The sequence below is a fragment of the Brienomyrus brachyistius genome, chromosome 7 (genome assembly GCF_023856365.1).
Source record: "Brienomyrus brachyistius isolate T26 chromosome 7, BBRACH_0.4, whole genome shotgun sequence".
In the NCBI taxonomy this organism is placed as follows: domain Eukaryota; kingdom Metazoa; phylum Chordata; class Actinopteri; order Osteoglossiformes; family Mormyridae; genus Brienomyrus; species Brienomyrus brachyistius.
Window position 1 is genome coordinate 22,281,417 of NC_064539.1, and position 27,833 is coordinate 22,309,249.

Sequence of the window (27,833 nt, forward strand, 5' to 3'; positions counted from 1 at the left end):
AAGTTTCTCAGTTTTCTTTATATACTTTTATATAAATTAAGGTATGAACAACATTTATATTTTTTACATTTCGAAGCATAGGCTTGGGACAATCTGTGAACATGAATGTATGACTAACTTTGATGCTCTGAAGTGGTGATGGACACTTAGGCTGCCCCACCCTGCTACTCTGGGTTTTCCTCACAATGACCCAGTAAGGGCAGCAGGCGGTGAAGTGGTTGAAGACATAGAATTATGGGTAAAGGGCTTCAGGTTGCAAAGACAGGTAGGCCTATGCTCTTGATCAGAATTCCTTCAGTGAAATATGTGTATTAAGAGCAGATCGCTCAAAAAAGAGATCAAAAAGTTCAATTACGAATTAATTTCATTCAAGTGACCGCAATGAAAGGAGTTTTACGTCCAGTACAGTGCAATACTCTATACAGTACATATCACAATAGGATTTGGACAATAAATAAGGTCTTTTATAATCTCTCCAGATGTTTGGGAAAGTCTCAGTTGTAACTCTGGGGGTGTCATTTTTGTTACTGACAGCTGACTGCCAAGTGGACATCTGTGATGGAGTTTTTGTCTTGGAGGCATCTGCAGTGGCTGTGCCCTCCCTCCTCTGGGTCCAGATTTGACCACGTCTCCACCAATATCTTTCCGTCCTTTAGTGTGTATGTGTTCTTAGATCTCCTGCAAAGGTGGTCCTCCCCCAGGTGTCTCATTGTCGCCCCCTGCTGGTTCACACCTCAGGCGACAGATACTTGGGCCACTTTCAGCAGGCATGCAGGGTAAGGTTCTACTAGCAGATGGGGGATGGAGTCCTGTCACCTAGGGGGGGTGTAGCCATAGGGTATCTGCAAGCAAAGGGATTGGTGGTTGGGAAGAGGGTGATGGTAGTAATATTCCACAAGGGCAGCCAGCGTTGGGAATGTTATTTCTGCCTCCAGGAAGATTCTGGAATCCTGTGGATAAAAGAGATAAGAATGCTGAAACAGGTGAACAGCCATGCACACTAAACTCCATGCCGGTCTTCAGCACTGAAAGTGGTAGGCAGGGTAGGCCTCCGGTCGCCAGAGCTTGCTCACGGAAGCGCGTCGCACTGCACTGACCTCCTCGAACAGCCTGTAGTTCCTGGCTTTGTTCAGTCCCACATCCCACACCACCAGCACCTGCGGAGACGCGGATGGCATAGCGTAGCGTTAAGCGCGGCATGAGCTCGCAGCCAGGTGGACAGAGTGCAGAGCACAGCAGAGGACGAATACACCTGGCGGGACACTGCGAGATGTCGCACTTCAAGCATCTGGTTAAGTGTCAAACCACCGCATACAAAATACGCTATACTTCTGGCAGGCCAGGCCTCTCACAAACAGCTATAATTTACACAAATGGCGATTTATGTGGCTGGATATTTTACTGAAGGTTCTTCATAAGCCTTGTTGCTGAGATGAAACTATGCTGAAAGACTGTTTTGAAATCCACTATAGATAGCATGCTATACCTTAGATGTCTTTGTCCCTGAGTTTCTGATGCAGTAGAGTCCATCTTTTGGTGATCTGCTAGTTTCTTTAAATAGCCTGTAATTAAAAGGGATCAATGATTTATGAATATGCTAATAAATGCAGAGCAACAAACTCTTAATTGTGTTATGGTAATTCTTTCAATAAACACCAGAGGGAGCCAAAGGCAGGGGCCATACAGCCTGCTGAAAAGTGCTTAATTTAAAACTGAAAATACCGACAAAAAGCAGCTCTGACTGTGTAGTACTGTATTGTACACCGACTTTGTTGCTACATTTTAATGCTGCATAACAGGGCTACTATTCATTTCTTACTTTTCAACATTGCTGGTTTCTGTCGTTTTAATGAACACCGAATCTGGCAATTGAACCTGGGGGAGAATGGAAAAACATGCTGTTTTTAGGACTTGTGTGCATCTGTAGGGCATAGCAGTTGTAATACATGCAGGGAATTATCTTTAGGCTGCTTCTGTAGGACACGGCAGGCCAAGAACATAACAGAGGATGGCGCCATGAGTGATCCTACGTCGCTGATCCCGTTTGGCGCATTTCCACTGGCATACAGGACCCGAACCGTACGCAAGCTGCACCGCAAAGAGAGACTAGTTACAGCGCGGTTCCAGCTCACTTTGGTTCTCCACTGCTGAAGGGCCGGTTCGGTAAGCGCTTTGCTGAGTTTGGAGAACGTTACTGATTTAAAACGAAGACATGATTATTTACCGGTCACATGCTGTACATCACGATTGACTATCTGCTAATTTCCACTAGCAAGTCTGTGAGAATCACCGTCTTATATTAGCATTACAATACTAGCGGAATTAGCATTCGTTTGCATGAATTTGCACCACAAATCCATTCCATTCAGCTGTTCTATAGTAGTTTTTTAAATAGGTGCTTGGAAATTTTCAAGATCCAGGTTATTGGGAATGCATCAATACATTGCGATGCGCAATACGACTAATAGCGAATAATGTATGCCTTCAGATAATACATGCATATCGACGCAGAACACCAGTATCTCCATTCATTTCGAGCAATCAAATGGTCGTATGCAACCAGCTCGGTGTGGTCATGCTTTCCTCCCTGCTAGTAAGTGTGGGTACAGCTTGGGTCTGGCTTGCATAATTTACAATGGAAAACCACCATTTTCTGGTATGGCTTGGTTCTTGGTGGCAGTGGAAAAGCCCCCCACTCACGTTCTCGTAGTCCTCATCTGAGTCATCCTCATGCTTCCTCAGGTGTGCCGGCACTTCATCCACGGAGGAGCGAAAACTCTGTCCATCGGGTGAGGATCTTCTGAGGAAAAAAACAAGCACAGGAACCGTTATCTGGAACCACACCGTCAGCAGACTGTCACCTACTCTGGGAAGTCAGTCCGCTGATCATACACACGCACTGCAATAATTCCAATACTGTCACAACAGCTGAGTAGTCAGGGTCACAGTAGGGGGATGGATACCCTGGGGGATTCGGGGGGGGCGGGGGGGGGGCTAGCATTTTACAAGGGCCCATGGATACACCATGGTGGGCCAGGGAGGGCCTACAGTGACATTTTGTCAAAGGACCCAAAATTTCTTTCTACACCCCTGGCAACAGTATTTATGTCCTATTGAAATTATACTTAACTTATAAATACACTCATTCAGATTATTTTTACAATGAACATGGAACAAAGAGTTTCTGCTCTAATTTACTGGCTGGTGTGCTTTTAGGACTGATGATGGTAGGCGCACACTGGTTTCTTAAGTGTCGTTGACAAGACGTCAAGGGTTCTGAGGGACTGTGAAATATGGGGGATTAAGGGAAGAAAAGGTGCAGTGAGGGGATGCGGGACAGAGAGAGCAAACAGAGGGACAGGGAAAGGTGGCACTTACTGGAAGGGGCCTCTGGTTTTGGTGTCGCTGGGTGGAGGTTTGGGTGCTAATGAAGGCCTGTACATGGCTGGCTTTGCCAGCTCCTCCTGGGGCTTCTTCTCGGGGTTCAGAGGGATCATCAAGGGTATGAGCGGGGAGGGCTTAGGCCCAACCACCAGGGATAAATTCTTCTCCAGATTGACACAGATGGGCAGAGTCTTGGGGCCTTGTATGGGAACCGGGGGCTTGGTTTCCGTGCGGACGCCAAGCATAGTCGACCCCTTTTTCTTCGGGTTAAGTGGGGCTGTGCAGGGGGTGGTGCCTTTAGGCACCCGGGGGTGAGGTTCTGGGCTAGGCTTTTGCTTGAGGTGGGGTAATGGCACAGGGGGTGGAGGGCCCTTGTTGACAATGTCCTTTTCAACCAGGATATCAGGTTTTGGCAGCTTGGGTAGGGGGAGGGGTGGAGCCGGTTTCCTGGGTACAGGGTTCGGAAGATTCTTGGTGGGAGCCAGGGGTGGTGGAGATGCCCTGTGTGGAGAGTCTGTTTGCTGCAGAAATGGAACTGGGGGAGGTGGGTAGGCTGGTGGAGGTTTCATGAGGTGACCTGAATAGACAGATGTATCATAACCACTCTTAGGGTTCCACAGAAAAACCAACATAGGAACTTCACAGTGACAATGTGACAGGAAACCTCTGCAGACCCTCCACTCAAAGGCACAATGCCTCAAGCTATACCAGCAGATTCAGCCTGGCCACAAGTACAACACTGTCAAGGCTCAAGACCGTGAGAGAAGCGCAACAGGCACCTGTTATGGAAACCAACCACGAGAGACAACCCCCTGGACCCCCTTAAATGGGTCTAGACCACAAGTCCTCCAATGCTCAACCATTTGACAATTTAAAGGTAAGCACCAGTCATGCTCTGCCCCTCGTCTGGTTTAAGGTAGTCCTCATCCTCCTCCTCCTCATCCTCTACGACGTAGTCTAAGAAGACAAAAACAATCAGTTAGAAGATTACCGAATATGCTCCTTACTGAAGAAGTCAGGCCATTAAGTTGAATGCCATGGTGCGTTGTAGATGTTGGGAATGGTGGATGTCTCTTACCATCTTCTGTGTCCGGGGTATAGTTTATCTCGAGGGGCTTCTCTATGGACCCATAGAAGCCGTCTAAGTCTGTATTAGAATCGCTGGAACATAAAGGTAACAAATGCAACAATCAAAATGTCCTTCTTTGGGTAATATCCCCATGCTACCTTAACTTAAAGTCTTATGCAGCCTGATTTTTCACTGGAGCACTGCAGGTTGAGGGCTAAATGTGGATCTCTGCTAGCTCCTTAAACATCTGCATGCACCCAGATTCACGGGACACGTTTACATTTTCTGGGACTTTTAGGGCATTTCCGGCCTTTGTGTATCACTCGGAAACACTGCGGCTCCTTGCTGGGAGTCTGAGTTGGATAGACAGTTTATCAAGAAGAGGAAACTGCTGGGACTGCAATGATTATGCAAGTTGCGACCAAATAAGGGAAGTGGGAAGAGTCCAGATTATAGCTGCACAGTCAGTGGGAAAAAAACAGATGTGCAATTAAAGGAAGAGGGAGGAGTTGGGATCAAAACTGTGAGGTCACCTGCTATATATGGATATACAAATAAGGGAAAGAGGAGGGGCCTGGATCAAAGTGTTCTGTGGAGCAATACAGGTGCATGTCTTTCTATACAAGCGTTATAGTTTTACCAAGCAGTGTAGTAAGGAAGCTTAATATTAGTCTTTCACCATATTCACTGACAGTTTCCCTACTAGCTATACCATGATGCACTGGAATAACAATTTAAAGATTAAGATTAAAAAAAGGCAGCTATCCTACCTTGCGACACGGGCATCTCTTCTGTCATGATAAAAGTCAATTTCTTTTCGCAGGTTGAGCATCCATTTCTGTCGATTTTAAACCAGAGGTCACAAATCAGCATTTACTCTACTGCCCCCTCCTGTTCAGTGGCATTATTGCCAGTAACAGATTCCTGGACTGATGCATAAATGGGGATTATGTGACTTTTCTAATCGCATCGTAACAGACTGAATACTGACAATGATTATGATAACTATGATTTACTGTACACTTGTGTGGAATTTGTTCTCAATTAGATAACTAGTGTATTTAATCAGGGGGTTAACCATAAAGAGCCACACTGCCCCCTGCTGGCCATCATTGGCCTCACCTTTCTCTCATCTTCACAGGCTGCAGAGAAGTACCAGGTGCGGTGCCTCTTGCTGAAGTGGACGATCTTGAAGGGAAACACATTGTTGGCAGTGGTTTCCTCTGCGGCCCGCATCACTCTGTCGGCAGAGCGTGTAAAATGACAGTCAAGGATCCAGCTGCTAGTTTTTGCCAGAAGAAATGAAGATTATGAAGGTTTTGTCTCTTCTCAGGAAAATAACAAAGCTCGCGCGTACAGTGACTCTCCAGAGGTGGTCAGTCAATGAAAATATGTAATATAGACCAGTGCTTCTCAATCTGGTCCTCGGTGACCTCGAGGAGGTCCATGTATTTGCTCCCAAGGTAGCTAAGAGGGAGCAAAAACGTGACCCGGGTTGAGAAACACTTATAAAAACAGTAAAATGCTATTGGACACCTGTGTGAGACGCTACATTAGTTACATTAGCTAAATCTATGACACAACAGACAGGCAGCATCAACAAGAGCAAATAATCTGTAAAAGCTGGTTTAGCCAATTTACGACTGTTTGGAGGATGTGACGACACCTAATGAACTAAAATCATTTAAAAAATAAGGGTGCTTGTAGATTTTCACAAGTTTAATGCAACTCGATTTTGTGTTAATTCAACAGGCATTGACAAAACAAAGGGGACACCCAGAGTAAAATACTGCCCTGCGTTCACTGGTTATTGTCAGACCTGCCCTGACACAGTCTGAAAGGCTGCCTGGAGCTATTGGCATATAATATGGGGGGGGGGGGTTATATCCCCCCTAGTAGTGAAAACGAGGCAATACAACCCCTTGGACCCCCTTAAATGTGTGGGGACTTAACCCCCCCCCCCCAAAATGCACAGTACAAAGGTATACTCTTGCCTGGAGGTTTAATTCCCTGGAGCCAAATTGCCATGGTTATACAGTAGCTGCCCCTGGGAACCTGGGAGCAGCTCGAGCGCCGGGGAGGAGCTGCTCTGGGGGTGTAATTATATCCCATGTTTGGCCAGGATGCAGCAAGTGCCCAGCATGTTAGGGCCACAGGAGGAGGGATTAGTCCCAGCATCCAGAATAACAGAGAAAAAAGACATTGAAACCGCCTGGATAACTGAGGAAGGATGGCTAAGTGTCGTCTTCGTTCCTATCATTTGTCAGTCTTGATTGAAGCTTAAGGAGGTGTGGAAAATGGAGACATTTGTGGTTGGACGCCGAACACAGAGTGGGCAGTTTGCTGGGGCTCATAATCGGAACCTCGAGCCCCTCAGGGGAGGCGGATAGGAGAAAAAGATTTCCTGTAAGGCAGGATGTGGTCGCCGTTCCCGTGACGTGGCCTAAAAGCTCAAATTTACCTAAATAACATGCGGTGGGCTGCTAGGCAAGTTATTTCAGAGTTTAAAGAAAACTCTCCGTACGTCCAACAGCTGCTCACCAGGGGTGCATTTCAGTACAGTCCTGAGCACTGACCTGTTATAGCCGTTGAGGGAGAACGCCCCCTGTGGTGAAGGGGAGGTACTGCTCTTAAAGTAATACACGCAGCCCTTGTGAAGGATGATGAATCGGAGGGGCCCTGGACACAATCAAAGGTCATGGGCAGACTTGTCAAACAGTGCAGTACTATAAATATACAATACTGATGTCTTTGGCTCCTGGGCTGAGCTATTTAAGCTGACTGACCCAGTACAGTGCACATCAATAACTGTTAAAAGATTAAAAAGTGTTGTCTAGATTTGGGTATAAAGCAAGGAGATGAACATGGAAAACTCAGAAGAGGTAACATTATGATTGATGTCTGCAATAATTACAGACTGAGAGGTTTGGTTTGACTTAGACGTTTAGTTCCTGCTTAAATGGGAAGAGCCTTGACCTTCTGGTCACAGGTGCACTTCTTCAAATAGCGTGTTGGCTTATCAACATCCCCAAACTTGGGTGTCAGCATTATAGTTACTCTTCAGACCATGAACTGCTTGGACAGCGGCGGTCGCCATGGTGACTCACATTTCATCAGGCTGAACTGACTGCCGCCCTTCTTATGGAGGTATCCGGACTGCGACACTCCACCCGGCATTGTCAGGAGGTTCTGGGCGCCGATGGCCCTCATCGGGGTGGGCCAGGGTATCTGAGAGGAGGCCATGTTTCTGAGAGAAGGGAGAAAAGCTCTTGGTGTTAATGCAGCATCCTGCAGCAGCCACCGGCCTCAAAAGAACCATCGCGCATTCACACATGTTCCTCAGAAGCCGGCTGGACAACCTCAGCCTCTCCCTATCAGGAGAACAGCGTTTACTGTCGGCTAATTTGAAGTTTCAGGCTGGGAAGCCCCACCTATCCCCACCTCACCACTTTCAGCGATTTAAGCCCCCCCTCCGCAAATGTTCCTGCAACACGGCCAGACTGAAAGGCTTTCAGGAGAAGGACCAATCAGGAGAAACAAAGCAGCAGTTGTGTCAGCACTTTAACTTGAACCCCCAGCACATTCCACTCTTCATACTGTTTGAGTGCCTAAACCTGCTCGTCTTCCTCAGACCCACAGGCATTTGCTCCTCTCCAGCCACCTCGCCACAACCCCCATCCCTGCTCCCCTCACCTTCTCTTCACCCGCCTCCCAGGCGCCGCGATCGCGGATCTCTCACCAAACATGCCGGACCGTCAAGCCGGCCGCGGACGGGAGCCGGTGAACTGACGGGATCTGGAGCACGTCGGCAGAAGCCTGCCGGCAAAGCCTTGACCCCACCCATGGAAAAAAGAGGAAGGAAATGGGATGTTTTGCCCTCCTCCGAGCACACAGTTTCCTGCCCCTGCAGCCGCGACCCCCGGGACTGAACAGGAATCCAGAGGCAGACTGAAAGCAACTGATCTGCACGATGTAGTCCCTGCAGGGTGGAGCAGGAGGCTGAATGGGTGCCAGGGGAGACCGATGCCAGTGAGGATGACAGGGAATTGCCCAAAGGAAGATTAAATCAGCAGCCGCATAACCGGAAAGCGCTGGCTGTCCAGAGCGTCTCAGATAGGCAGAGGGTGTGTGTGTCTGGGCACAGGCTGGTGTCACAGACCTCCTGCTGACCCCTATCATTAGACCTTCAAAGCACGTTTTTTCCTGTCAGGGATCGCGGACGGCAGATAAGCAGCGGAGACACACTCCGCCTACACAGGGTGACTGAACAAGACAAAAACAGCCGGGGAGATTTAAGAATCAACTCTAAGGTGCACCAGAAAAGGAGGGAAATAAAAAGTCACCCCCATCTTCCGTTTGTACGAGGAAGCGGTCAAAAGTTAGTGCATATAGCAGCGGTCCACCAGCGGAGGGTCTGCGGACGCACACTTTGGCAGGTGAGCACGTGAGTGGAGTGCGATGTGCGACACGTTTGCAGACTGTAACCAGCATCACTCGACGCGGTCACCTGAAAATGCGGCCGGAATTCGACTTCTTGTAAATGCCACTGCTTCTTGTCAAGGACGATCAGGCCTCCATCTTGGGTACCTTCATCCTTCAAAATCAGGGTGCAAGATACTCTGAACAAGATCCAAGGGGGAAGGGGGGAGATGTGTACCCCCCCAATGTTTAATTCGATTAGTCTCCTCCAAATAAATTTGAAAAAAATAACATTTAAAATATTGCATTTAATGTACTAAAAATTTTAAGTTGTATCCCCCCTAGTATGAGACTCATTCCTCTGCCTTAAAATGCTGGAATGAGTGAAACTGATTAAAACTCTCACTTACCTATACAAATATATTTCACTTTAGTGAGGATCTGTATATAAATAATGAACATGGAAGTTAAATATATGAGATATCTCACAGTAATTATTTTTCAATAGTATCATTATTTACATTGTCTGAGGATAATTTCAGGGAAGGTCTTATAATAAGCTGGATGGACCAACTGCTATAACCTCTGAGGTGAGTGAGCATTTTCCTCATCGCAGTTTCTGTAATTGTGGTTAATAATAAGATCCGGGTTGGCTTGCGCTGGTTTGAGGGGTAGACATTTAACCATAGTCTGATACCCACACATTCACACACACGTAATGTCAGGGGCGGGGGGACGTCCTCTCACCTGCGCGCGCTTCCCCGTCTGTACACACACGCACGCGCTTTCCCCTGCTGCACACACGTGTTCCCACAGTCGCCCTTTATCTCGTTTGTAGGTAGACGGAGTGAAATGCAGGCATTCCTATTAGCCTGTACATGGCTTTATTTTTTTTTCACTTCCACGATTACGTAGCAATTTAATAAAGCATAATTAACTCAAACACGGAAGTCACTTTCTAAAACTTTTTATTCAAAAGCATCTATCCTTGCCGCATTTGCGACTTGGCGCATTCTCTTTGTATTCCGCCGTCGCGGGTTTCGGGTCCTGAACAAGTTGAGAAGTGTGACTGCCTTAAATTGTGCCGGATGCAGTTTTGGTCACACGGACAAAAGCGGTATGCAATACAGAAAAAAGCAACCCAGAAAAAGCAAAGATCTGTCACAGTGTTCTTTCAAATAGCAAGCAATGTACATAGATTCTATACCGGCTTAATCTATACCAAGCCTGTGTTCGGTGGAATTGTCAACATAATTTTACTATTTCTCTGATAGGCTAATTTATGTTTCTACAACAAAGAAAACTACTCTGTCTAAGTCTGACCTAAGGTGAAATTATGCCCGTTAGAATAAAGCAGTAGATCTGTGAATGTATCCTAACAACATTACAGCATATTGAGTCTCAGTAAATTTAAACTTGCAAGAAATTGTAGAGAAATCTGTCGTTTATGCTGTTGACTAATAGACCATTTGTAGGTGATTCCATACCAGACAAAACTGTATCATTGTATGTATGTCGGCCAGTGTCAATCAACATGTTCAGTAGCCTATATTAAATCACGCCGAATGTCTCACCAAACATGACTGGATAAGCTCGATTTGACACCTTTTGCTCAATATTCGATTGTCTCCCATTCTATCACATCCTTTATTGGACTGAGATCTGGTGACTGTGGAGACCGTTTAAGTACATTGAACATGGTCATGTTCAAGAACCCAGTCAGAGATGATATGAGCTTTGTGACAGTTATCGTGCTGGAAGTAGCCATTAGAAGGTGGATGTATTGTGGTCATAATGGGATGGACATCGCTAACAATACTCAGGCAGGCTGTGGCATACACTCGATGCTCAGTGTTTACTCTGGGGCCAAATGTGTACCAGGGAAATCTCCCCCACACCGTTACACCACAGCCTGAATCGTTAATACCAGGCAGATATGGATCCATGCTTTCATGTTGTTTACAACAAATTATGACTCTACATCTGAATATCTCGGCAGAAATCGACAGTCACCCCGCCAGGCACCTTCCACTATCCAATTTTGGTGAGTCCGTGCCTGATGTAGCCTGAGGTTTATGTTCTTAGCTGACAGGAGTGGCACCCGGTGTGGTCTTCTGCTGCTGTAGCTCATCTGCTTGTTTGACGTGTTTTGCATACCTTGATTGTATTGAGTGGTTATTTGAGTTACTGTTGCCTTTATATTAGCTTGAACCAACTTAAGCCCTCAGTGCACAGCATTAAATTTTGGTCCATTGTGTTTTTTGCCCAGTAGTATATGTTGTAAAGTACTGTTACACATATATGTACCGTACTGTTAAAGACATAATGTCATTATTGTTACAGGTATAACATGTAGCACTGATAGGGTCATATTATCAGCACTGTTTTCAAATATAACATGCAGGACTGTTAGACACACAAAGTCTATACTGTTACACATATATTGCATACAGTGTTGTTACAGATGTAATGCATGGTACTGTTAGGCAGACATGGAAAATGGTGTCACTTCTCAAAAAAAAAAATCTTCAGAACAGGGCAATGACAGCATGCCTCTGTTTGATCATAGAGCCACAGCCCCTCATCTTATTTCAGGGACCCTGTTTCTAGTGATCTGCCAGTGGAGGGGACTTGATTTTGGGCCCACCGACTGCAGCGGTTCATGACTCCTACGTGTGTCTGGCAGGGTGGCCCACAGGAGCATGCTCTGTGCGGGCTGCGTCTCCGCCCCTCTGCTGTGGGAGTTTGAGTTCAGCTTCTATTTCATACTCGTTCCTCTTTTGCTTTTAGTCTCGTTCAGACACATTTGGTTCCCTTTCTTCAGTGGAATTCATATTTCCATGGGTAAACTTCAATTTCCCCATGGTCTGTTTCGGTCAAGTGCCTCAATTGGACTTCTCCGAGAAGATAATAGCTACTTTCCCTTTGTGTCACTTCCTGTTTGCTAACTGGACCCAGCTGCTCCCTAAATAAGCTTCCTTGACTATAGTCATAATGAAACTAAACAAAGACAAGTCTGAAAGCCCGAACGATAAAACATTTCACTGCCCTAGCCTGCCATAATGTACAAAAATGCAACGTTTCTGTCAACAGTAAGATCTTGTCGTACATAATGTATTTGCTCCTCGGGCTGCAAGAAATCGTTAAACAAACAGTATGCATAGACTTTGTTTTGCATCAAGATGGATACCTGTCAGCACAATACACACTCCTTGTTGCAGTTTTCGATAGACCGTCCCCACAACAGCATAATTCGTGCTTTACCACATGTTCAAGAAACGGCTATTTACTATGCGACATTTTTACTGAAGGCTTTGTGCGTTCTGCTCCTCAAGGACTGATCATCAACAGACACCAGCCGGAGCGAGGACCCCTTTTGCAGATATTGCTCAAGACACCAACCTCTATTCCGTGTGTGACATTAGCACCGGGAAATGCGGATGATATCATTTGCACCATCACACATAACAGCTCGGATAAGCTGAGGTCCGACGCAGCTTGGGGAGTCACTGGACCTTGTACAGACATTTTGGAGGGTCAGCTTCGCAACAAAGGCCGGGAAGCCTAAAGTAACAATGAGCTGAAACGCCGAGACTAAACAGCTTCACAGCTCGAAAGGAAGCGCGATGACTTCCACATGCCCACCTGTGCCATGCTCAATGACAAACAATAGCTACTGCATAATTAATCCCAACCCACAGCTGCTCTTACCTACACGCCCTCCCAACCTTCCAGAATACTCCCCTAAAGACCATTTCTGATACTCCAAAGTTTGAAATTTATCTTCTAGGGACATCATTGTACCTTCACCCCTATGTAATAGTGCTCCTCACTGGCCCAAATACAGCAATTTATTTGATAAAAATAAGACAGTAAAGTGAACTCACATGCCATCCCAGTCTTTGTAGCATGTCTTTACCATATGTTGGCCCGAAAACGCGAATGATTTCTTCTTCTTCAGTGACACAGCCATGGGCGTGCAGAGCCACCATGTTATCTTAGCGAGCCGCAAACTATGACATGGACTGAAGGACCCAACAGCTACCTAATTAGGCGTCCATTGATATGCCAGCGGCAGGGAGGACCCTAAATGGTCTGACGTGTCCAAGCTACAGGAAACAGCTTCCGCCAGGCCATGTTTGCGAGCAGCACCCCCCACCCACCTATTACGCACTGACTGACATCTTGCAGAGGCGACTTCCTGTTCACGCCATGTGGCAAATTTGATTGGTTGATGGCTCTCCCCCCCAGTCCCCCCAGCCCACAGGCAAAAGAGGGACTTTCCAGGTCCTGTCAGTCATTTTTAAGCAAAGTGTGGCCAGTGAACATGTGGGAAAATGCTGCCTCACCACAGCTTCTGCCACCATCCCAAAAACACATGGCGATTTTACTGACATTTAACCTCCACATCTTCTTTCAGATTCATTTTTACTCTTTTACTTTAAGCTGTCTCTCCAAAGCAATACCATTGCAAAGTTTTACAACTTTGTCTGCACTGAAATTATCCACCAATACGCTACGTACTGCATTAACCTAGGGGGAAATTTAGCTTGTCTTAACAATACCCCCCCCCCCCAAGCCAATAAATCCCCTGTTCTTGAGAAAAGGACGCGTGTGTTGTCCCCATACTAATCACATCTCCAGCTCCTTTAAAACACTCCACTAGATTCGCTAAACTACACCTCCAGCAAATCCCAAGTGCTTCTGTATAGCAGAACCCTGAATAAGCAGGAACGCAGAAACATTGGGGGAGGGAGGAGGGGTCTCACAGCGGGGGGTAAAATTTGCCAACCTGGGGAGGGGCCGGTTCTCGGTAAATTGTTGCGAATTTTGCGTTATTGTCTGATATCAAAAGGGGCACTTGCTAGCTGAGGGGGAGGGGGTCCCTCTTCATCAGTTTTGGCTGGTTGCTCCTCTGCTACTGCACTGGTTTAGCAAGACTGCGTGTACCCCTGCACCTGCCGAATGGCAGGTTCGAAAATGAGGAACTAATTGGTCCTTCCAGGGAAATCACACTGAGAAAAAACATTGTGTGGTGGCGAGAAACTGCAAATTACGTAACGCATGAAAGCACCCTTTCTTAGAAGGTCCTTTAAGGTTCAGTCACAGCCGAACTGCTGAATTACAGCAGTTTAAAGGAAAACTCCAAACCTGACATCTGAGTCACATTCAAGAGAAACGAAGCCTGTTTGTGTCACTTCCCCCGATAACTACTGTAAGACACCTAAATGTAACACCTCTGATTGTAGGAGAACCGTCATGTACCAAGATGAGCCTTCATGTGGAGAATGATGTTTGAATTATTTATGCCTGCACCATTAGACTATTAATATTAGCAAAACATGTGTTCGCTAGTCCCAGTCAGAGGTGCTGCTAGAGATTTTGGGCCCCATGAAGGCATATGATGCTGGGTCCTCAGATCAGATCCAGATACAGCTCTGGAAGAGACCATTTCATATTTTTTTATCTATATTTTTAAATCCCGGTTTAATCCTGGTTCTGCTGGCAGAAGGATACACCGCGAGGCAGGCTGCTTCCTGGCTTAAAGTTTCTAAGACAGCAGTACACAAGAACAAGGTGAAGCAGGAGACACTGGGAACAACCAGAAACCAGCCAGGTAAAGGGCAGAAGTGACTTCCTAATGCCAGAGATGACCATCAACTTCATAACCTCAACTGACCTTCAAAAGGAACGGAAAACATTAAATGCAGGTGTGAAGTGCACTGCTAGATTTGCAGAGTTTGCAGCATCAGGCTCCTAGAAGCAGGACTGAAGAAGCAGAAAGTGAGGAAGAAGCTCTTCATTAATGAGAAGCAGAGAAGAATCAGACTGCAGTTTGCAAAAAAAATGTATACTTTACACAGGCACATGGCCGTAAATTGAGAAATAAGTGAAACCGAAAAATTGGTTGTGATCCGTTATTTTTTTCAGAACTGTATATTAACCCCCCTGGTACTCAGGGGCACTTAAAATTGCCCTAACATTCCCGAACGGCATTTCATAAAAAGGCCATTTTAATTTCCCTTTGTTCTTTACAGCTCTGACTTATGATTTTCGCATAATAACGTGTCTACAATAAAAGAGAATGACAAAAAAGAAGTAGCTGTGGGAGGAATAGGATGGAAAATCTGAAGGGGGGAACTTTTGTTTCCCCAAACAAACAGGCAAGGTGGGCTGCTTCCTTCCGCTCACTGTGAGAAATGTCAATGTAATGAAATTCATAACCTCAAGTGACCTTCAAAAGGAATGGGAAACGTTAAGTGCAGGTGTGACATGCACTGCTAGCAGAATTCATATCAGGCTCCTGGAAGCAAGACTGAAGTCCCATTATCTGAGGAAGCAGCACGTTTAAAAACGGCCCAACAGCAGCCAGCGGCCCCCCAAAATAGCAGAAAACCCATAATTTTTTCTGCCCCCCCGATGTGGGTCGCGTTTGCATCGCACCTGCTTCAGCTGCGAGCGTCTGCGCATATGCACTGGCTGGTAATGAGGGGAACCGGCTTGTCTGCACAGCTGCGGGGGCCGGTCTGCCACAGGGGCCTTGGATAGTTATTGTGTGACCAAGAACTTCTAGCTAAACCCCTGCTCGCAGTCAGCCAGTCAGATGGTCCTGCAACTCACTTTTGCCATGTTTACCCAAAGCGTATACCACAGCTACAGGTCACCCATCTGATCTCGCCTTCTGGGCTGTGTATAGCAGGGGGCTGAGCTTCCTCCGTGGCGCTGGCTAACGTGAACGAGAGTGTCATACACATGTTGTTCACAATAGATTGCAGTTTCTGCCAAGCTCGACATCATTTTTTGGTGCCGTCTGGACTGCTGTCCTTGACGGCTGTCCACGGCACCTAGGCGCCAATCACGACAACAGCTACCAAGGCCAGTCAATGCCGTGAACGTTTACCCTTTTCCCCCACCAGCAATTAAGACTTGGAGTTAAAGATATTAATGTAGGCTGTCTTTCATACTGAAGGACCTGTGCTGATGTCCCCCAGCTGGAGAGCAGAGACATGGCTGACTGATCTGATGATGTATCCGTGAAGCAGCACAGGTGCTAATCCAGTGGGGGGGTTAACAGCTTGTCTCTGTGTCAGGCAGGCTTAGGCGGAAGTCACAGTCTAACAGTCTATGCCTGCCTGTGAGGTTGAACTTCAACATGAATCAACATACTGCTGGAAAAAGCAACAGAAGACCGATATAAACCAATGCATCCATCTATCTTCCCATTGCTTATTCAGTATGGGGACTAAAAAATATGCAGGATTCAGTCCAAGGCTTCAGCTCATCATGACCCTGCGCTGGTTCAGTAGTAAAGAAGATGGATGGATAGTGACACAGTTACCAACCCAAAAATAAATTCTAGTACAATCTATTGGTGCTTCCGCAGATACGGCAGGTAAACATGCCGGTTCAAGACTGGAATTTGAACGTGCAGGTTTTTCTTTCAAACAGACGTTCCATGTGTTCAGCCGAAGTAACTTAAAACTAAAACATTTGCTAAATATGTTTGCGCTGACAGGATTAAACACTCGTCCATAGCTGAAAAGGCATCTCTTTGGAAGCGGCACGAGATCAGGACTGACAGTGAGATGCCTGCCGGGACTCAGGGTTAAGCGCGGATGGGGAGGTGTGCACAGTAGTAATTATCGCCGCGACAATTCTAGTAATTCCACTAATAACAATTGCTGCAGCAGATTTCTTGGAAACCTTTTCTTAGCTGTTGTTTTTCAAGTCAGCAACTCATAAAGGAGTAAAGAATCTCGACATTAAAAAGAAGAAAATAATAGAACACACTGAGTCGATAGAAGTCAGAAATTGGCGAGAAATGTGTCCTGGCTGACAGCGATGTGGCCTGCTGCCACCCTAATGCCCCACTGGCCCCCGTACATATGCGTGGGTCACTCCCCTGGTCTGCAGGCTCCCCTCTCCCCTCTCCGCCTTTCCAGGGGCCTTGTTTCCTATCTGGGAAATGATAACTCCATAGTGCAATAATCGGGCATTGGTAACTATGCAATAGCAAAATTACAGGTGAGCTTTGAACATGTAGGTTGACTGAATATCAGCACTGCAGTTTTTATGCTTGCAGTTTATAATGGTCTTATTTTCTTAGCATACATATGCAGTTTATTCCTACAGCGGCTATAGTAGACTTGTCTGTCTTACCCTAATGTATTTCCTGGTCAGCCTAGATGCTGCTCTCTGGACTTCAGGTACAAGTAATCATACATGTATAGTAATAATATAGTGATCGCCAGTGTGGCAATCCATAGCTCACAGTGAGGCGATGAGAAGCTCGTATAACGCTCACAGTTTTTCCCGATTGCTTTGGAGCATTTCTCAAATGACAATTAACGTTTGCAAAACAACAAGTGTAATCCCTCATTCCTCACTGCCTCACATACATTTCCAAATGATTTAGTACATATATGTATAAATGGTTCTATACAATTGTCATCATTTGGCAATATTTTCGTTGCTTTATTTTAGTGCATCAAAACAGATTATATAGTTTCCATCCATCCATCCATCCATTTTCCAAACCGCTTTTTCCTACTGGGTCGCGGGGGATCCGGAGCCTATCCCGGAAGCAATGGGCACGAGGCAGGGAACGACCCAGGATGGGGGGCCAGCCCATCGCAGGGGACACTCATACACCATTCACTCTCACACACACACCTACGGGCAATTTAGCAAGTCCAATTAGCCTCAGCATGTTTTTGGACTGTGGGGGGAAACCGGAGTATGTAGTTTCCTATTGTAATAATTTTCCACCCAAAACGATATATGTATCGTTACTCACCACATGCAAAACGGATAACCAAGCTGTCAAAATTATTTAAAAATATATTCCATAAATTGCAGTGGTGCACATGCAAGTGCTTTCTCTTGCCAGTGAGCATTACATGCTGTAATCTAGCCTTGCAGTGTTGAATCTGGTATCTCTGACATGGATAAGTAACAGTTTGCTTTAAAAATATCACCAGTCAGTGACAATAAGAATGTGAGAACTGAGTATTATTCAGATTTTGGAGCTCAAGAGTATATTTACACTCACATATTGACAATATATCTAAGTCATTTTGGTGCCACTGACTAATTCATTGGTGGAATTATTTGCTTTTGAGAGACAAGCTAATTGTTTTGGATAAGTTACAGGCTTTGGCTGCTAAACGACAGTGTTGCCCTATGTTCATGACCTGTTTTGAAAAATGCTTCTATAGTCTTGAGAATGTTAAGCGTGTTTCATGAAATTGATCCTGAAGGAAATTTAGGAAGTAGGCCAAGGGTTTTGTGTGTGCGTGTGTGTGTGTGTGTGTGTGTGTGTGTGTGTGTGTGTGTGTGTGTGTGTGTGTGTGTCTGTGGGTCAGATGTACATTACATTTTAGGGACACAAATGTCCCCTTAATGTGATAAAGAAACCTGTTATTTTGACATTGTGGGGACCATTTTTTCAGTTTTTCAGTCCATAAGTGAAAATTCAAAGTTATAAAAAAAAATTGTGACTGCAATCGAAAAAACTAAAAATTCCAAAACGAACTTGTATTTTGTTTGGTTACTTTTGGTTAAGGTTTGGACTGGGTAGGGGTTAAGGTTGTCATAGCAGGGATTAGGGTTTTGCCCATAGAAATGAATGGAGAGTCCCCACAAAGATATGAGTATAGATCTGTGTGTGTGTGTGTGTGTGTGTGTGTGTGAAAGAGAGAGAAAGAGAGATAGAGAGAATGTCGGTATAGGAGGAATTCGCACTATGCCCTGTGAAACACAATTATCTTAGTATCAATAGCTCTCAGGGCCCCAGGAACCACACCAGGCACCAAACATGCTGCACAATTACAAAGCAGCAGGGTGGAGGCGAGGTGCACTGAGTGGCACTTCAGGGAACCTGAGAGCCGAATGAACATCCAGAGAGCGTGACATACTTATCCTGACCTAATAAGTAGCAATGACTTCTATAACCTAATCGGTAAAATTGTGAAACATTTATCACAAATGTATAAAAAAAGTAATCCCTCGTGCACAGAGAAGCACTCATTTACCAAGATCTGTCTCTGGGGGTTATGTGAAGCTCGATTCCTGCTTTCTGTGATCAGTGATACTACAGCAGCATCCCCCTGGGAAGCAAGACATGCACTCTAACCCATAATAAGCATGACTTCCTGGGCCCACAGACACCTACAACAGGTGTCAAATGTCCAAACAGTTTGGATTTAAAACGTAACAAGTCATCCAGCGTTCTCTACTGGGTCTGAGACCCAATGCAATCGGCTAAGCTGCAGAAATAGCATGCAGCTAAAGGAAAGGCAGTACTCACCCATTGAGAGCTGCAGGAGGAGAGCAGCTCACTGCTTAGTGGTTTGCACCGCGCGTCAGAAGCGGCCACTTCCTTGCCTTGCTACTTTTGTTTATTTTTTTTAACAGTGCCTTGTGTTAGTTCCTCCCATAGTGATACATGCACACATACACACACAAACACACATACAAACACACATGTCGGGTAAACATATCTTTACGGGGACCGCTCATTCATTTCTATGGGAAAAATGCTAACGCTAACTATGACAACCTTAACCCCCACCCTGCCCTAATCATAACCATAAGTAACCAAGTGAAATACAAGAGTTTTTGCAGTTTTAGTTTTTTTCATTGCAGTCACAGATATTTATAAAATTGAGTTTTCCCTTTTCCAGGACCCCATAAGGGAAAAAAACGGCTAGTCATCACGTTGTGGGGTGTCCCCATAAGGTAAGGTGTACCTGCTCACGCAAACACACACACACACACACACAGAAACACACACACGTTTGCCCTGCTTGTGGACAGAGGTACCGCAGCTTCACTCCGTCATAGCAAACATACTTACCCATTCATGCAGCTGGACATTTCCCCGCCACAGTTCATGGTAAGTCCATAGGACCTTCTAGATCATTTCCTCTAGACTGGTTCCTTCAAAAAACAAACACGACTGTAGCCTTGACCATGTTGCAATACCACTCTGTCACTCTGTCAATCTGCCAGTGACCTGGTGACCGCGCTCTGAATTGGGCTGAGAAGATGAGACTGTAAAAGTGGGAGTGGCCAGTTAAGGTAGGGCTATGCCAGATAAGGTCGTCTAAGCAGTGAGAAGGAGGAAGCCCCCTTAAAGCCCTAATAGCCCTAAATACTCATCTCATTGCCTAAATTTTGGTTGTACTTCTAAGAATATGATTAATAAGACTGTTTCAGAGTGCTCTAGCTAACTTGATGGACAGTAGTCCAGTACCTCTTGTCAAAGTCCCAAGTCCACTTGGGTTGAGACTTGGTGACTCACATAATGCTGGCAGCCAATCTGCCTTGTTTTTCCCTCTCAGTGTCCGCAGCTGCGAATGCACTTCCGTGTTCTTGTCTTAGCAGCTCGGTGGAGTCAGAGGATGCCAATTTGCAGATCAAAGGTACGGACTCTAGACCCTAACTTCCTGTGAAATGTGGCCACCCATTTTGCATTTCTTATAGCTAAGGAGGTGCATGTGGTTTCGATGGAGCAGTTTACTCATACTGTATAGCTGCAGAAACAGCGCGTTCGGCCTTTCCGGCTGCTGGGACCCCCGAACTACGGGGCAGTGACGGCCAGAGGAGGACATTTCAGTAAAACTCCAAACCAGGTGTCAGCCAAGCAGTTGAGTATAAAGAGTCACAGTCACAGAATAATCAACTGCTTGGTTGAAACAAGACGCTGGACCTGAAATGTCCGCCTCTGATGAGGGCAGTCAGGCACTGATGTAGGTGTGTTAGCACCGTGTGCCATTTATATCCTCACCTTGCCTGCTCTCCATTTTATCTCTGGTTCACCTGCCGTTTACAACTGCCATAAAATCAGCCACTGGTTGATAATAGTCTACCATGGTCAGTTATTTCTTCTGGTTTAGCATGACGGTTTATCTTGTATTTTTTGAATGCAAATATTTGTTGTTGGTTATGACCCATCACTATAACAAAATCGACAAGGAAGGAAACTCACCAGGCAATTTCACACTTGTAGACCCTGTGATCATCTGAATCAGCCTGTCACTCATGGTAGGAGAGGAAGAACATCCTATGACACAGGACATGCTGTGCAGCTGCCAGCCAACCCATTGTCTGTGCAGTGCTAGTAGAACATGCTAAGGGGATGGGGGACTGTTTTGTGCCGTCGCTGAGTATGTCCCCGTCGCAAACCTCAGCCGCCTCTTAAAATACATCGCAGTCTCTCGCCTGCTCACAAAGAATCATTTCCACCAAGGTAAGATGCTAAAAATGCATGAATGGAAATTCAAACATCCGCCGACCGCTGAACAGCGAACACAAAAACAACAACAGCAGAATCCTCACCTAGAATCTGACTTAGGTGGCCCTTCTGTGTCAGTCTTGGGGGGTCACAATGACAAGTGGTAGCGGGAGCCTGGGTTGCCCTTCCTACAATATCTTTTGATCCGTTCTCTTGCTCTTTGGCTTCTCTTTCATAATGCCATAAGAGGAGAGTTTGTCTATTGTTTATTAGTCATATATTGCATAAAGCACGTAAGGGTTTGTTTGCAACTTTTTTTCCATTGAAGCAAAGAGATCATCAGTTTCCTCAGCTGACTCATAATCACTCAAAGGGTCTAGTGAGCAGAAGGTTAATATTAGGAGTGATATCACAGTCACAATGTCTGCACAGTGCTTGAGTTTCTACAGCCTGCAGAAGGTCTGGTTCAGGCAGACTGTCACTGGAGTGTGTTCTCCGCTTTTTTCACTCTGGAGATGGGGTGGGGTGGTGACCATCGGTGTTACTGGCTGTCCTCTCCATCTCAGATCTCACTGTGAGTCGAGGTTGCGCAAACATCCTCACATGCCAGCCTGATCACCTCTGTGAATATACAGGGCACATATCCCGTACGTACCAGCCACCCACTGACCCGACGCCCACTGACCCGACGCCCACTTTCCTGGCTCTTTAGTCACACGTTGTATTTATGTTTTGCTGAAAGTTTCATTGGTATCAACTGTTTGCCTGCAAGCTTCCTGAAGTCTGAAAATAGCGATGGGGCCTGTCCCGTGGGCTGTGGGTTAATTTTGAGGTTGTGACTTTCCCAGTTTTGTTATGACACATACTAAATAACAGCAGACACCCACAGGAACTTACAGCAGCATCCCTGTTTAAATGTCCATTCCAACAGGGTTCATGCCAGACTCATCCCTGTGACATAAATGTCCATTCTAATAGGCTCCATGCCATACACAACCCTGTGATATAAATGTCCATTCTAACAGGGCCCATTCCATACTCATCCCTGTGACATAAATGTCCATTCTTATAGGGTCCATGTAATACTCACAAACTGCTGAAAAGTTAATGCTGGCTGTCAGAACATACAGTGCATCACAGCTTGCTGCTGAGTAGCTGCAGACCGGTCAGAGTGCCCATGCTGAGCCCTGTTCACTGACGAAAGCACCAACAATGGTTGCGTGAGAGTCAGAACTGGGCCATGGAGCAATGGCACATGGCAATGGCCTGGTCTGATGAGTCACATTTCCTGTAATGTTATGCATTTGGCTGGATGTGTGTGTGTTGTTTACCTGGGCAAGAGATGACACCTGGATGCACTATGAGAAGAAGGCAAGCCGACAGAGGCAGTGTGATGCTCTAGGCAATGTTCTACTGGGAAAACGTGGGTGCTGGCACTCATGTGGATGTAACTTTGATGTGTGCCACCTACCTAAACATCACTGAAGACCAAGAACATCCCTTCATGGCAACGGTATTCCCTGATGGCAGTGGCCTCTTTCAACCCTGGTGCAAAAATTGTTCAGGAATGGTTTTAGGAACATGAAAGAGTTCAATGTGTTGACTTGGCCTCCAAATTCCCCAGATCTCAATCTGATTGAGTATCTGTGGGATGTTCTGGGCAAACAAGTCTGATCCATATCCTCACAACCAGGATCCTCTGCTAACATCTTGGTGCCAGATAGCACAGGACACCTTCAGAGGTCTTGTGGAGTCCATCCCTCGACAGGTCAAAGCTGTTTTGCTGGCTTCACAATATTAGGCAGGTGGTTTTAATGTTGTGGCTGATTGGTGTATGCTTATATGGCTGTCTGATGGCCACGTGACATTATTACTACCTGCATGGAATGTGCTTTCAAGTAGTCAGTCTGTAAAGAATTCACTGCTTAGTGTCTGTTGTGGCGTTTGACACCCTTTTCCCATAAAATACTTTGCTTCAAAGTAAAAAGAATGTTCTTCTGTTCTCAGATTAGCAGACTGCACACATACTACCCTCTAGTGGATTCGAGGAGGTATTGCTGTGTAAATGAGTAAATCCTGTTCCCAGCCTATGACAATCATCCATCCATCCATCAATTTTCCAAACCGCTTATCCTATTGAGTCGCGGGGGGCCCGGAGCCTATCCCGGAAGCAATGGGCACGAGGCAGGGAACAACCCAGGATGGGGGGCCAGCCCATTGCAGGGCACACTCACACACCATCCACTCACACATGCACACCTATGGGCAATTTAGTAACTCCAATTAGCCTCACCATGTCTTTGGACTGTGGGGGGAAACCGGAGTACCCGGAGGAAACCCCACGACAACATGGGGAGGACATGCAAACTCCGCACACATGTGACCCAGGCGGAGACTTGAACCTGAGTCCCAGAGGTGTGAGGCAACAGTGCTAACCACTGCACCACCATGCTGCCCCCCCTATGACAATCAGTCAGTGCAAATCGCTCAGTGCACTGTGTGTTAACGCAGTAAAAGTGTGTTTGGCTCTGTTGGGGGAAGACCTGAATTAAGTACACAGATCACAGTAATTTCCACAGTATATCAGTTTATTTTATTTTAGTGAGGGATTTTGCTTATGTCATAGATAAACCCACAGATTGAATCTGACCACCATTTCCTTAATGTTAAAGAGCACATGGTCGAATCACAGACAGGGCGGCGCTGTTGTTCCATAGGGTTGGGGTTCCTGACCTGTTGGTGTGCACACATCGGTTAATTTTGCACAAGAACAAATTGATGGACCAGTACAACTTGCAAGTACGTAGTTTGCTTCTGGAAATTAACCAACCCCACCACAAAACCCTCCAAGAATAATGACCAGGGGTCATACCACAGGTAAAGACTTGGGTTTTCACCTCAGCCATTTCACATGATAGAGCAGCATATGGTCGCAGAGTTCATCTTCTGCAAAGGGCTGTATGGCTTTTGCGAGGACATGTGTCAGTAGAATGTTCCTCATGATTTTTTTTTTTTGGGGGGGTGAAACTGTCTATCATGGGATGTATGCTGCTCCTACCCGTAGTCCTGGGGCAAATTTCATTTCCTTGCATTACTTCAAGATGCCACAGTTCCACCAAAACGAGAAGATGTGTGTTCCTCGAAGTTTCAAAACAGAGCTGTTAAACTGATTGCAGTTAGAGCATTTTAATGAAGTTTGCAGCATCATAGCCTTTGGTTTGAAAGTATTGGGGGGGCGTTGTTTGGGGAGGGGGGGTCAGCTGGTAGCAGCACACACACAAACACATGTTGGCAAGAGCACACAAGAGTTGCATGTATATGAGCAGACACTTGCTCAGATATACAGTCAGAAACACATGACCACAGAAACGCACAATGACAGGCATGATTGCACCGCAAAACTTGTCTACAAACCCACACACGTGTCCCCACACTCACTGGCGGGATTCTCACACACAGGCACACCAGTAAAGCCTCCAAACAGACGTTTAACTGGATCCGCAAACTTGTAAGCAAATGGAAAAAAGATGTCACAATCCCATAGCTCAAAATAGCCATTCCATGAAACCAGTATAGCATCAAATAAAAAGTATTAACCTATTAAAGCTCCAGAAAAGGGTTGAAATTCTTATTCTTAAACTTGAATCCGCCTCATATACTTTTTACAGGGACAGCAGACTAAAAGTTGTGCCAGTTATTTCCTTCGTATAGCTGTGCCAGTTGTATCCCATGCTGTGACTCAAATGCTGTGACTCCCATGCTGTGACTCCCCTGCTGTATTCCTCACACCGACACGTCAAAGTCCGGTGAGATTACAACCTTCTGAAAAGGCAATAACATAGATACTGGTTGTCATACATAAATGCATAAATCATGGTCTTATTCATGAGGTCCTGATGTGTCTGACAGTCATATTGAGGATAATTATTGCTGTCTTTCACCTAAGGGCTTCCTGCTGGAACAAAGCTACCCACCCAAAAACTAAGCGGTTTATGACTTCTGCTCACCTCTCAGAAATCACGTACAGCACGGGTGCCCCTGAAGGCATGGGCTTCATCACAGCCCCCGGCTGAGATGGGGGCGGTGTTCCACATTCATCCACACAGAAGACACTGACCCCCCTGACCAGCAGCTGGGAAGGAAGACAAATAGACTCTCTTACCACAAAGCTAATATTAAAAAGCCTCTCTTGGGTTAGCCTCTCATTTATGTGCTCCTCAACCACGCCAGCCAGATGGGCTACTAGCCAACGGGTGTAAAACCACGTGTGTCGTAATGCAAGCTTAGTAGGAGTGCGTAGTCTGGATGTACGTGCCATGCGTGTGCACAAGCAGCTCACAGACAGTGTTCCTCACAGACTGATATCTTTGCTTCCTTTAACAGGGAACAGGTTGCTGGTGTGACCGTATGACCTTCGTATGGGACGATGGCTGGCTCCCTTCACATTGAGTGAGTGGGCTTTCAGTCTCGTCTCTTGCTGTCAGGTTTCACACCATTCTGGTCATCTACATTTTTTAGAAAATTAACGCTAAATCTCAGTTTTGCATAATAAAGCTGATTATAGCGAGCGTATTGTTTTCGAACGTTCTGGTGATCTAAATTTTTTTTAGAAAATCCATGTTAGATTTCAGTTTTGCATGATAATGAAGCTGATTATAATGATTATAATTATAATATCGTTTTTTTTATGTGTTGATCATATTTTTATTTTTACTTTGCTTTTGAGTAGCCCTATCCATTTGGATCAGGGTGTTGGAAAAATATGCTGATCGGAGGGAGGGGGGTATCACACTGAAGGATCAATGAGGCAAAACTAAAAAGTTTAACGGCTTCCACTTTTGTGTGGCCCTGGGCTGTAGTCTAGGATAGCCTATAACTTACTTTGCCCCTAATGCTAAGGTTAATCTTGATTTTTTTTATTTTGTTTGATTAATTGACTTCTATCCATGTTTTTTCACAGTCTGTGGACCACTCTAGTGTAACAGCATCAAAGACACAGGGTATGTGCTAAACTGGGTGGTGTGAAGTAGTAAAGTAGGAATAGTCCATTACAACCAGGACGGGGGGCAACTTTGAAATCTTGAAAACTGTTGCTAAAAATGCAAATAAATTTTAATATACCGTATCCATAAATGTAAAATGGAAATTCTATCTTCATGGGGCCCCTGGTTTTGGGAACCTAAGGCCGCCCCTTACACTTGTCTTACGGTCAGTCTGTCCCTGTATGTACGTACGTAGGTGTGTCCTTGGGCATGGTGAGGTCGGTTGAGGGGTCCACTTGCTCACTCGCTCACTCGCTCACTCACACCCCCTCAGCAGTGCTTTCTCTCACCCCCCAACAAACACACTTTCTCTGTATCTGTTTTCCCGTCACCGAAATGGCCGTCCACCATTTTCGCTGCTCCGACTGGGTTTAGTATGACTTCCTTCCATCGCCACGTCACATGGTCCCGCCCGGCATCCTGTCGGATGAGACACAGAGCGCCGAGCCCTCCGCCTACTGACCCCGACACGCTCGAAGCCGCACGGCGAGGTTTTTGCAGGTCATAGGTGGACAATGAGAATGCGGGACAAAGCGTAACGCGATTCCAGCCGCTTGACCACATCCTGTTGCATGCCCCCTCCCCGCTGTGTCTGCATTTTGCCGCCCACCTGTGCATGTTGCTCTACTGCACCCCTTGCCCTATCCTCGTCAGTGGTGAGACATGTTTGCTTTCACCCCTAGAGAAAACACACATCCGCTTGTCTTGGCCCGAGTCCCAGTGCAATCGACCTCTCTAAAGGGGCTGCAGCTCTCCCATAATAGACTGTTTACAAACAAAGACAACATCCTTGTCTACATTTTAATTATAGCATAACATACGGCACAGCGCAAATATAGTAACATATCATATTATTGTGTATATAACATGTACCGCAAAGCTCCACAAATATGTCCGTGTAGATACGGCTGCTGCCTGCATACCAGCCACAGTGTTATATGTATGCGAGAACTGAGACAGCGACTGGATTCATGTCACATGAGGTTTGGGGCAGGAAACAATCTGCTCATTGACAATCTGGTTTGCCTTTATAGGGGACACAGGGGTTAGCAAAACACAGCAGAAAGAGTAATTTACATGCGACGGAGAGCTAAAATCTAAACTCTGAGGTATAAATAATATACCTTAATATGCGTCTGGACAGACATAAACTCCATACTGGAATATACCATTGCAGGCGGACAGATCTTTGATCCCAAACTCCATTTGTACCATCGTATACCCTTACAGATGGATGGCTCTTTGATCCCAAACGTTATATTACTGCACTGTTGGGGAGGGACTGGTGAATTGTGGTTTGATATAATTATCGGAGAACAGTTTCAATGACCTCTTCCTGCTTTTTTTCAGCAATTAAGCAGAGACTGAGTGCCGAGCTCATTCTTTTGTCAACCACCCGCTTGCAATCATTTTCGTCTCCAGCTGCCAGCAGGTTGCCCACTGGATGGATGTGAAGTCATCTGACACCCATCAGGACCGACAAAGCCAGTGCTGGGGATGGTACAATTCAATCTTGAAGCGAGTGCTCATGAAATTGCACCGGCGTCTCATTAATGGCTATGCCTTGCCTACAGTACATACTGCTGATGGCATCCGATACTTGATATAACATAAACCTTGCAATCGACTGAATGAATGACTTGACCTCTCAGATATCGACAATGTAAGAGGCACCACATAG

General features: G+C 45.9%; 1 protein-coding gene and 1 long non-coding RNA gene across 9 annotated transcripts; one reads left to right on the forward strand and one right to left on the reverse strand.

Moving 5' to 3' along the window:
• sh3bp2 (SH3-domain binding protein 2) lies at positions 1-19,869 on the reverse strand. 6 transcript variants are annotated; one of them, XM_049018595.1, is made up of 13 exons: positions 19,731-19,869; positions 7,561-7,700; positions 7,030-7,132; positions 5,576-5,693; positions 5,224-5,291; positions 4,463-4,545; positions 4,270-4,341; positions 3,379-3,961; positions 2,701-2,800; positions 1,820-1,875; positions 1,487-1,562; positions 1,098-1,157; positions 1-950 (listed from the first exon to the last, which is right to left on the reverse strand). In XM_049018595.1, the coding sequence occupies exons 1-13, from the start codon at positions 19,766-19,768 to the stop codon at positions 813-815; spliced, it is 1,635 nt and encodes a 544-aa protein (XP_048874552.1). In that variant the 5' UTR covers positions 19,769-19,869; the 3' UTR covers positions 1-812. The 6 variants fall into 6 exon arrangements, with proteins under 6 accessions (XP_048874552.1, XP_048874553.1, XP_048874550.1 ...); XM_049018596.1 differs by lacking the exon at positions 19,731-19,869 and adding an exon at positions 19,182-19,577; XM_049018593.1 differs by lacking the exon at positions 19,731-19,869 and adding an exon at positions 12,760-13,002 and having other exon boundaries at positions 2,701-2,797.
• Positions 8,770-27,833, forward strand: LOC125745614 (uncharacterized). Of its 3 annotated transcripts, XR_007398713.1 has the most exons (5): positions 8,770-8,889; positions 19,558-21,125; positions 25,494-25,559; positions 26,071-26,110; positions 27,575-27,833. It is a non-coding gene; the product is annotated as an uncharacterized LOC125745614 (long non-coding RNA). The 3 variants fall into 3 exon arrangements; XR_007398715.1 differs by lacking the exons at positions 25,494-25,559; positions 26,071-26,110; positions 27,575-27,833 and having other exon boundaries at positions 19,558-19,612; positions 19,886-19,954; positions 20,218-24,079; XR_007398714.1 differs by lacking the exons at positions 25,494-25,559; positions 26,071-26,110; positions 27,575-27,833 and having other exon boundaries at positions 19,558-19,612; positions 19,886-24,079.